The 11,512-nt window shown below is 35.0% G+C and overlaps 1 protein-coding gene across 1 annotated transcript; it reads right to left on the reverse strand.

Moving 5' to 3' along the window:
* Positions 1–2,168: 2,168 nt before the first annotated feature.
* On the reverse strand, positions 2,169–10,694 carry LOC106881216 (ubiquitin-ribosomal protein eS31 fusion protein). The gene is made up of 5 exons (XM_014931522.3): positions 9,518–10,694; positions 6,656–6,715; positions 5,843–5,897; positions 5,543–5,760; positions 2,169–2,361 (listed from the first exon to the last, which is right to left on the reverse strand). The coding sequence occupies exons 2-5, from the start codon at positions 6,701–6,703 to the stop codon at positions 2,209–2,211; spliced, it is 474 nt and encodes a 157-aa protein (XP_014787008.1). The 5' UTR covers positions 6,704–6,715; positions 9,518–10,694; the 3' UTR covers positions 2,169–2,208.
* Positions 10,695–11,512: the final 818 nt, after the last annotated feature.

Consider the following 11,512-nt stretch of genomic DNA (forward strand, 5'->3'; position numbering starts at 1 on the left):
AGTTTGGGTTTGTGCCAGGGAAAAACACCACTGATGATATATTTCTGGTAAGACAGATGCAGGAGAAATACCTAGCCAAAAATAAACCTGTTTACCTGGCTTTCATTGACATGGAGAAAGCCTTGACAGGGTCCCCAATCCCTTGAGGAAACTAGGGATAGATGAATGGTTAGTGAGAACTGTGCAAGCCATGTACAGGGACACTGTCAGTTAAGTGAGGGTTCGCAACAAGTACAGTGAAGAATTCCGGGTAGAGGTAGGGGGTCCACCAAGGTTCAGTCCTCAGCCCCCACCTATTTATCAATAGTCCTGCAGGCAATAACAGGAGTTCAAGACAGGATACTCCTGGGAGCTCCTCTATGCTGATGACCTTGCTCTAATTGCTAAGTCACTATCAGAACTAGAGAAGTTTCAGGTGTGGAAGCAAGGATTAGAATCAAAGGGTCTTAGAGTTAACCTAGCTAAAACCAAAGTCCTCAGTAGGAAGGTAGACAAACCACAAACCCCCTTCAGATAGATGGCCCTGCTCGATCTGTAGAAAAGTCATAGGTAGAAACTCTATAAGATGTACCCAGTGTAAGCTATGGACACATAAGAGGTGCAGCAACATCAAAGGAAGGCTAACTAAACTCTGCTTGCGAAAACCTGTTAAGGCAAGTGAAATCGAAATCAAACCAAATTCGACGACTGGTACCTGTGCCAGTGGAGCGCTAGGAGGACCATCCAAGCATGATCATTGCCAGAGGAGCTGTCTGGCTTCCGTGCTGGTGGCACATAAAGAGCACCATTTGAGTATGTGGGACTTTCTATACTTTGACAATTTTCATATCTTAGCATCCTAAGAAGCAATAGTTTCCCCAAAAGAACTAGCTATTGCAACCAAAATTAAATATTGAAGAAAACACATTTGGCCAAATTTGGACATACAATAATCTAACATAATGAGATTAATTAATATATATATACACACACACCTCTAGGCACAATGCCCAAAATTTTGGGGAGGGGGCATCGATTAGATCGACTCCATACACAACTGGTACTTAAGGATGAAATACCACTCAGTATTTCGCCCGGCCTGCTAACGTTTCTGCCAGCACACTGCCTCGATATATGTACATACATATTACAAGTGCACATATCTTTGTATTTCCTTGCCTTGACATTGCAGGATAGTTGTAAACAAATGTCACCATCATACAAGGAGTGTCATTTGTTTCCAAACATTACCTTGCATAGAAACAAATGAAAATTGGCAACTGGAAAGGTATCAAGGCATTGAAGATCTGCCTTTACAAATTTCATTTGAACCATGAAAGAGCAAACATTAAAATAATCTAAAAATGCATCTTCCAGTATCAGATCATCACATTTAACTGCTTCACCTAACATGCAAATAAAGCAAATGATTTTTTCCCCCAGGAAAATAGGTTTTCCAACTTTATATTCACATATTGCTGGAATAGTCTGCTTTTGGGGTTTTTCACTGAATGCTGTCCCCACACCATACTGATACAGAGTTATGCACCTTAGCACTCGTCCAATTAGCTTAATCTCTGTTAGATGTTCTTCCTAACACAAGGGTACTGGGTGCATTCTGAACGGCACTAGCATTAGTGTCTAACCAGTAAGATTTCCCATGTCCCGTTGAATACAATGCACATCCCCACTCCTCGAGGATTTCTACAATCCTTGACTTAAGTTACAATTTCCACCTTTGAACTACTACCAATAATTGCTGACTAGTCAAATGTTAGTTCTGGTGTGTTTCAGAATGAAGTTTTAACCCTTTTTATACCAAGCTGCCCACATATCTACAATACAAACTTCCTATTTGAAAGTGAACTAAAAATCCTCCATAAAAATTATTATCAACATAAGCTAAGTCAACAAATAAAGTGAGGTCTTACAGTAGTTTAAGTATTTGGCTACTGCCTTTAATGTGCTACTAACTTACCGCACACATCTATTCATAACTAGATCAAAATTCTGTTAAGTGTCACTACAACAGTAGTAATATCTTCAACACCACACTTGCTAATAATCTCTTGTACTTTTTCAAAATGAATTAGATTAGACTCAAACTTCCAATTTTAACCGTGCCCTACGCTGGAGTTGGCTCCAAGCTTATCTAAACACAATACAGACAAAAACTCAAAACTACAACACCAGTTTAAATATACATAGTTTATTCCCACTGTTTACAATTTACTGCCTCTCCTCTGGCTTATTGAAGACATATGTTAGATAGCATTTGCCGCAATAATGCCTATCAAAGTGTGAGGCCATAAACACACCAGCTCCACATTCCTCATTGGGACACTCACGACGCAGACGAGTGATTTTACCATTTTCATCAACCTGCAACAAACAAAAACAATCCATCATTTGAACATTGTAGTGAAACTGGTGAAAAATACAAAAAGAAAAAAAAAAAAATTAGAACTATTTAGTACAAATCAGAGGCATTCAATTATGACAAATCTCTTGAACAATTTCAACAATTATTCCAGAATATGCCGTTATACAGCATGTAGGGTCTACACTCACAGAAAAAAGACAAATGTGAATTCTTGCAGTTGGTCATCAATTTACATCAACTTTCCATTCCAGACAGGCTGTAGAATAAGTTGATTCTCAGAGTTCTATGACTGCATGCCCTTTCTGACACCAATCATTTTGCAGCAAATACCAAGTCTCCATTTTATTGTCACCAGCACTAGCATACACAAAAGGCCTAATTAATTTCACTGAAAAGTCAACTCCAAATGTAAGTAGATGTAATATATATATATATATATATATATATATACACACACACACTATACAATTGCTTGCAAGTTTCAATAAATACAGCTAAATTGTCTGTGGATCAGAAACCATAAGTTTTAATCATTAATCAGGTGAAACACGGAAGAACATCATTTCCAACAGACACTTGGTATCATGAATAGTTTAATACATTAACAGCCTTGGCCTGCTACTGGAACTCACCAGCAACACCACTTACTTTCAGTCACACTGCATACTGTTTAATTAAAAGGAAATGTAAACTTTTTTGAATTTTTACAATATTTCACAAGTAAACTTTTCCCTGTATAACAACTAAATCCACTGCAGCACCCAACTTCAAATTTTCCAAACTTTGATCCATTTTGTGGGCTTTCCTGGCATATACTGTTTGTTTACATTCTGCGGAAGTTTGCTTCCACAGTGATCGCTTCAAACAAGCATACTGAAAAAAAAAAATAATAAAATCTAACGGTTTCGCATCCTAAGAAAGACTATGGATAGACCCCCACCTCCTCAGAAAAATTGCTAATAAAAACCTTTTAAAGTTTTTACTTCATTCCGATGTAATATCGTCTTTGCTGTTGCTATCGCCACTTTCAGTTTCTTCAGAATCACTGCTTTCGGTTTGAAATACAGAAATATCCTATTCATTCTCATACACCACATGCTTTTGTACCGCACTCATTCTTTTTCTCGATATCTCCATATTTTCCGTTGAAAAACCTTTAAATTCGGAATCACTGCCTGATAGCATGAAACTCCTATCCATTTTCAAAGTTGGAAAAAAAAAAAAAAAAAAAAAAATCACCTAAAATCCACCGAATTCAGATATCACGTCAAGCAATGTCGGATACTTATAACTCAACTAGTTACAAAGTGAAATCACGTATTTTCACAAATATACAAACAAGATTTGTGCTTAAATTCACATTTAAATAACAATGGGTACTCTCGGCTGGCTTGGTCTTATGAACAAAAAAATTTTCCTGCCAGGTTAGTATCGAAAGGGTTAAAATATCAGTTATTCAAATATGTCTGTGGATCAGAAACCATAAATATTAATCATTATTCAGGTGAAACACGGAAAAGAAACATCATTTCCAACAGACTTCATAGCTACAATTTTCCATCCAGGCCAACATTAGCCTATTGATCAGATGGTTAACCCTATAATAGATGTATCCAGCTTCTAACAATCATCAGAATTAGCCACACACAAAAAACAAAAAAACCTGCACATGGTGATTGTGGAAGCAACCATTCAAATGAGAAAAAGTTTACACTATTGAGAATAAGTTTTCTAAAAAAATTACCAAACAAAAAGGGAAGCTGTTACTTAGGTTATATAACCTACCATGAAAAATCAATTGAGATATTTAAGATGAAAAAAATTCTAACTACAGTTGCTCTAACTGATCTGATCAAATAGTGGTACTGTAGGTCTGAGCATCATTGTAGCCAGTTAAAATATTTTCAATTAACAGCCATTTATCTATAAGTTTTGTTTACTTTTTAAAATAAATGAAGCAAGTTGTGTATGTATTAGAAACCATTAATCAAGTGAAACACTGGAAACATCTAACAGCATCCTGGGATTATTGGCAACTACATTTGCCCAAATTAACCTCCTGCCTATTGCAAACTTCAAATATAAACAGCCAAAGTCTTAAGATCTGAAGTATTGAATATTTACTTCCCATAAGCACTTGGTTCTTAGCTTCTAATTTTGGATTTTACCTTGTGAATAAAACATAAGAACTATAACCAGTGAATCAATGTTTAATTACACTAGACCTGCATATTCTATAGCAAAATTGGAACTCTTCAAACTCTGCATACCACAAATTGCTAATTGTAAAAGGTTCAATAAATCTAGATTGCAACTAAACGTGAAAGGTACAAAGAACATGGCTGGGAGATAGATTACAAGGAGACATCTTTCAGTGGGGCAGCCTGTCAATTGATGTGGTAACCACTATTTATTAGATATAATACATTGAGTACTTTCATTATCACGAGAGAAACTTTTTTAAATTCACCATGAAAATTAGCTGGCACCAGTCATGAAGAATATAACATTTCCTTAGAAAATACAGAGGTTTAATAAAGGATTTGATGCAAAGAATTAAATGTAGCATAATTATTCACTTTGGCAAACCCAGAACAGCCACAGCCAGATGGGAAAGTTAAAATGACAATTGTAAAATGCTTTCTGATTGGGCTATACAAGAAACGTTCAAGGCAAATATTTAATAAATGTTATTACAACATCAATAGCCCCCAAAAGACAGCTCACGGGGATAATAAAATGCAATTATTTGCAAAAATTTTAATCAATATTCTGGTGAAGCACCTATCGTCTTAAAGGTTAAGGGATACTAATACAAAACATACCCAGAAGAAGACTTAGGTACAACCCACCTTTGGTTCCATTTAACTAAATTCTAGACTGTTCTGAATGCCTGCTTTCCATGCTGGCATGGGTTGGACAGTTTGACATGGAGCTGTCCAGACACCACCTGCCTGATGTAGCATCGTTTCTACAAGTGGACACCCTTTCAAACACCTCTAATTTGGAGGTTTTTCTAGCAAAGATCACTACTGCAACCATTCAGATAGGACTTGTTTTTCGCCAGAAACATATTTGAAGAGATAACATTCAAGTTAGTCAAAGTTATATATGAACAATTTGCTATTGCCCAGACAGTATTAATGTCACTAATGAAGAACATTGAAGAGATATACAAACCTTGTAATATTTCAAAACTGCCAACTTAACCTTCTTCTTCTTATGCTTATTCTTTTTGGGAGTGGTGTAATTCTTCTTCTTGCGCTTCTTGGCACCACCTCGCAAACGAAGGACCAAATGAAGGGTTGACTCCTTTTGAATGTTGTAGTCTGACAGCGTACGGCCATCCTCAAGTTGCTTACCAGCAAAGATCAATCTTTGCTGATCTGGAGGAATTCCTGTAAGAAAAACATTTGCTAGTGAAAAATCCATCTTCAACACATAACGCCTGCAATATAGAAAGAATCATTAAATACTTACCCTCCTTATCTTGAATTTTTGCCTTGACATTTTCGATAGTATCACTGGGTTCGACCTATAATGAAAAACATTTTTTAACAATGATTACCATAGCAATAATTTCTTACTTTATCAGATTAACAATTTCCTTTTATTGTTTGACATTTAACACTGTCAATCTGAACGTAGATGTAACTTAGAATAAGCATAAAATTTTTGTTAGTTCAACAGACCACCACACTTCTGAATGTACCATAACCATGTCTAAAATGACTTTTCAGCTATACAAATTTGTACCAATAGATAATCTATTATGTATTTTTTTAAAAATTGAAACTGAATTACTGAGAATTGTAATGAAGCAAGCTGAAATAACAGTGAGGCATGTAAAACAGAAATTTGAAATTTTTGTATCTAATTTGTACACTTGAAACTTAAAATAATTAGTAAATGTGTATATTTAGATATTGTAACTGTTATAAACAGCACACCAAGGTTGACCAGCTTTAGTTACAAAACTTGAGGTTAGTTATACACATCTAGTTCAATTTTGACATTTAAAAACTATCTTAGACAAAATTTATGCTGAAAGCTGAGAGCATTGTGCAAACAGGGACATTACACATTTGATTTCTTTATAAGACCTAGATTTGCGTAACAAATTATGTAAGGTGACAAAATTACACACAAATATTTTGGATTTCTGTACTTTGAACATCGGCTACTAAGCTGATGACAAGAGAAATAGACTCCTCCACTTGCTACAAGTCCAAGTACCACATTAACCAAACAACTATGCAAACCTTTATTGCTGTTTAAATTTTGATAACTTACCTCAAGTGTGATGGTCTTGCCAGTAAGGGTTTTTACGAAGATCTGCATGTTTAGCAGCCACTGCAAAATAAAAACGTTTTAAAATGTAAGTGAGCTAAACCTACAAGTGCAATAAACAACAGCAACAACCTAAAATGGGTATGTGAACAAAAAGTGCAACAGGTTAGCAAAACCATGTGGTGTGTACATTGCTTTTAAACCACCACAGAAAAAGATTTTAACCCCCTTTGGCATTTAAACCATTTATATTCATCCCAAATATTTTGCCTGTTTTATGATCAAACCAATCAGATCTGGCTTCTTACACCTACCTTACAATCACTCAATTTAAATCTCAAAGCTACAAGATAATGCAAGATTAATTCAAAACAATGTAAATAAGCATTACATTTGGCAACCTGAATGCAAAAGGGTTATATATATATATAAAATCCTGTAGTATTTCTGATGCAAGGAAGTCCAGTTTAAAGGATTTTATTACTAAATTTTAGGTTTTCAACATTACTTAACTCTTCTCTACAGATTTGCTTTTGCTGGTCCTACAATGCAATGTCCCCATATATATGGAACACCATTTTATCAAGACATTTACACAGACTAAGATTGAAAACTAGTAAATATCAACTGCTACAAAAATTGATAGCTAAAACCTAACAATGTAATAAATAAAAGTAGGAAAATCATTGCTCAGAACATTTAACTTAATACAAATCACAGATTTCAGAAGTGTCCCAAGTGGTCATCACAGCAATAATTTCCTACATTTATTTTTTTTTATACACAAATATTACCTGTACTGCAGATAGTCCTAAATACTTATTTCTATGTTCAAAGCTAAATGAACTGGGCTACTGCTGGTATTGTGCCACCACCACAAACATTTCTATTCAATTTCTCCTGCTCTTCATAAGAATTGGTAAGAGAACAAATACAGCACTTCCACTAAACTCAGGTTCTTTTGAAATCAAAATGTGTGTATACATTCTCACCCATCCGTTTCATGGTCTTCCATTTGTCACCTTTAAAGAGGAACCTAATCTACACTTAAACTATTAAAATGTTAAATCGATTGTTCAATAGCTCGAGTTCACTTAAGGGTCGCATATTTCTAGGAAGAATGAGATGGAGGAACTTCTTGCAGTATATCCAGGAAATATTGCACTCCATTTTCCAGCACTAAGCATCAACGATGGCTATTAATTACCAGAAAAGTTAAAGCTAAAATAACCAAATGGCTGCATCAGTGTAACATGATAGAAAATCAGTGATCCGAATATATAACTTAATTAAAATCAAATTTCAAGTCCTCCCCCCCAGTTGGGACACATGAAATTCCTATACATTTTAATGGTAGAGATGGACTATATGTAATCTGAACCTTTCCACCCCCTTATTTATTAATTTTTTTTACGGAATCCCACGTTTTAGGCTATGGAGATTCCGATTCTGAAGAAAAAAATCTCAAAAACTAAAACTAAACCTACGACACCTTTATATCTAAGTGGTGCCCACCAAAGTACGTAAAGAAAAAAAAAAAAAAAAAAACAACTCCGTATTAAACTAGACTACCCAGTTGTCTCTAATATTAATAGAAGAGTCTGGCTAATTTGAAACCACTTACAATACTAGTGGCATAAGCGTTTGGGGATAATTCTTTTAGTACTATTTGTACGCAAGATATTTATCACTATTCGACAGAAAATTCTTGCAGAGAGGCGCCACATCCCGCTTTATCACACTTCCCCGTAAAAAAATTTCAGATTTCCTATTGCAATTTTCGGAGAAAAAACTCGAATTTTTGATTTTCTCCCAACCCCCTTATGTTTTAAATTTACCATTTTCGAAATTTATTTTGGTGGCACCACAGTTGAAACTATGGAAATTATGATTCTAAAAATAATCAAAATTTCAAAAACTATAACTTTCCACTTGCAATTTGTGAGAGGAAAAAGACAAAGAATGTCAGAAAGTTTCTCATATTACTAAGAAATTTTAGTGGCAACATGCAACGGCCAAGTAACAATTTACGTAATTTCGGAAACGTTGTTTAAACTCGTACTCATTATATGGCATGGTCTATATTCTATTTAAATCGTGAAAAAGACAAACTTATAACTTACGAAAGTTTCGTTATATTGTTCCTTATACAGTCCCGTAAACTAACACAAGTATGATGTGTAAAAATATAACGTGAATAGAAAAATTAAATAAATGTGCAGCTGGAAGTGAGATTTTAATAGCACATGGTATGAGATGATTTCTCAGCTGCGACAGCAATAACACATATGAAGCATGATATTACGACTGATATAATCCAACTTAAAGACGCTCCAACCAAGACAATCTTGTCTCGAGGAAAATTTGACCTGTTTCTTCCATTAAGATTTTTTTTAATGTTCAATCTGGGGCAACTTCGCCTTTATTCATACAAAATATTTCTAGGACTTAAATTACCCAATGCGTCCTTACTTCTCAGATGGGACATGATAGAAATTTGGGCAGTAGTCTAATTAATGATAAACTTCTTATACAGTAATGTATAATCATTTCGTAACTAAGTCATAATCCTAGAATCAAAAATATAAAATAACCTACATGCTTTCTATTTACAATTAAAATATATAAATTTAAAATGACTAACCGAATCTCACGCACATAGACTCCATGCTTGAGAAGAAATTACTCCACGTGAAGAAAGTCAATCATCTAACGGACTGGCTGGCGAATGATATGGGGTATTATTTACATTATAAGATACATAACTAAGTCGACAACAGAATAAATCAACAAACAGATATAAAATTAACATTATATACAATATTAAACAAGCATTTAGAACAATTTTAGTCGGAGAAAGCTTACCTGCAATGTAGTGCAATGGCGGATTCCGACTGAAAGGAAGAATGCCTCGTTTTAACTAAGAACAACCACGTGATCAAGATAGAACTCTTACTCTCGAAACAAAACGTTTCATTTTTTTTATGTATTTGCCACTCATTTATTATCATTAAAGTTTTTTTTAATAGGGTATTTTTATATTGTAAATATTTTGAAATAATATCGTAAACACATACGCTTTCATTTTGTTGATTCGTTACATATACAAAAAAATTATTCTCCCTTATTAATGCAACGTGTGTGCGTGTGCGCGTTAATGCTATCCGAAAAGTCCTCCGAACAGTTAAGAAGAGACTATTTTCGTCATGATAATTTTCATGGCGGTTGTACAAAATTAAATCACTCAGGCTTTTAACTTGAAATGATATGAACACTGCTTGATGTCGGCAACTCGACAAACTGGAGCCCAGCATCGAACAGCTCTAAAAAAAAGACCACACGAAAAGGGTTCTCGTAACAGGTTTAGTGAGAGCTGCATTTTCTGGGAAAAATACCCCATAAATATATATCTCCAACACAACATTGACTTTGAAGTGAGGAAGTCTGTTATCTAATCTAAGTTGCCTGAGGCACTAATTTCCATTAGTTACTGGCTAGTGTCACTTCGTATTTCCCTTAGCAGACCCTCTATTTCACGTTACTGAATAATTATGCACCAAGTCGGCTATCGGATAGTCAGGATAAAGACTTCTATCAAACATTAGATAGAACACTGAATAGAAGAGCCAAACAAGATTAAGTTATCCTCATGGTTGATTAATGTGCAAATAAAGGAATTTAAATAAAAAAAAAACATGTTTATACTACAGGTGTATGGTGTTTGTAAACGTGAGCACGACCTCACCTTTCCCAGCACCATCTTTCAGTATAATGTACATAAATATTTCATAAATAGATCTAAGATTGAAACACTGACATCGTTGTCTGGTAGATAGGACTGAAAGATGTTTTGCTCACATCTTTATCTTTTATCTTTTACTTGCTTCAATCATAAGACTGGCCATGCTGGTGCACTGCCTTGAAGAAGTTTTAGTTGAATGAATCAACTCCAGTAATTATTCTTTTTTTTTTAAGCCTGGTACTTATTTTTATCTGTCTCTTTTACCAAACTGCTAATTAACAGGGATGTAAACATACCAAAACTGGTTGACAAGCAGTGGTGGCAGACAGACACAAAGACATACACATATATATAAGATGGACTTCTTTCTGTTTCTGTCTCCCAAATCCACTCACAAGTCTATTTTAGGAGCCTGAAGCTATAGTACAAGATAGTTGCCTAAGGTGTGGAGAAATATACACTTATAGAGCGAAACAAAAGCCCTTACAAATATGTGGTTGAAAAGCAAACGTTTTACCACACAGCCACACCTGCATCTACATGTGTATTGAAAGGAACTGGAGATCAGATAGACCATTCCATAATGCTAACATTTGTACTCCTTACAGCATTTAAGAGGATCAACAGCTGCAAGCTATTCAGTCCTGATATTTGTAAGAGCTTTTGTTATTCTTCAGCTCTAAGTTAAAAGCTTCAGGCTTCAGAGACAGCTTTCACCTCAGAGGTTACATATGACAAATGGCCTTCCTTAAGCTCCATACTTATGATTCTTTTGCCAAAACTAGATGATTCAAGACAGAATCTAAAAAAACGAAAGTCAAAAATAGTTTGACGAGAACACCTGCAGCACAACTGGTAACCCCTGAATGAAATATGCAAGTTCAACAGAGCAACTCTGAACAATCCCTCATTGCACACACACACAAAAAGCAGTGGCAAACTCTACAAGGTGAGACTCAATCCTTACATTTGCTGAAAAATGAAGGGTGAATTGCAAAAGCTTAAGAAATCAGATACCTGCCAACCTGTATGACTTGCAATTTCTGTGATGCAATAGAAACTTTATGGCTTTACACCATCAGTCAAATCATCTGAAAGCAAGTTTATTTTGATTGACC

This window comes from Octopus bimaculoides, chromosome 4 (genome assembly GCF_046866305.1).
Source record: "Octopus bimaculoides isolate indiv1 chromosome 4, ASM4686630v1, whole genome shotgun sequence".
NCBI classification, from domain to species: Eukaryota; Metazoa; Mollusca; class Cephalopoda; order Octopoda; family Octopodidae; genus Octopus; species Octopus bimaculoides.

Excerpts from the sequence above, each read along its gene's own strand:
- LOC106881216 (XM_014931522.3), bottom strand. The coding sequence starts at position 6,703 with ATGCAGATCTTCGTAAAAACCCTTACTGGCAAGACCATCACACTTGAG. Across the intron at positions 5,761-5,842 it reads AAAAATTCAAGATAAGGAGG|GAATTCCTCCAGATCAGCAA; the intron begins GTAAGTATTTAA and ends TTTTTCTTACAG. Across the intron at positions 2,362-5,542 it reads CAGTTTTGAAATATTACAAG|GTTGATGAAAATGGTAAAAT; the intron begins GTTTGTATATCT and ends TGTTTGTTGCAG.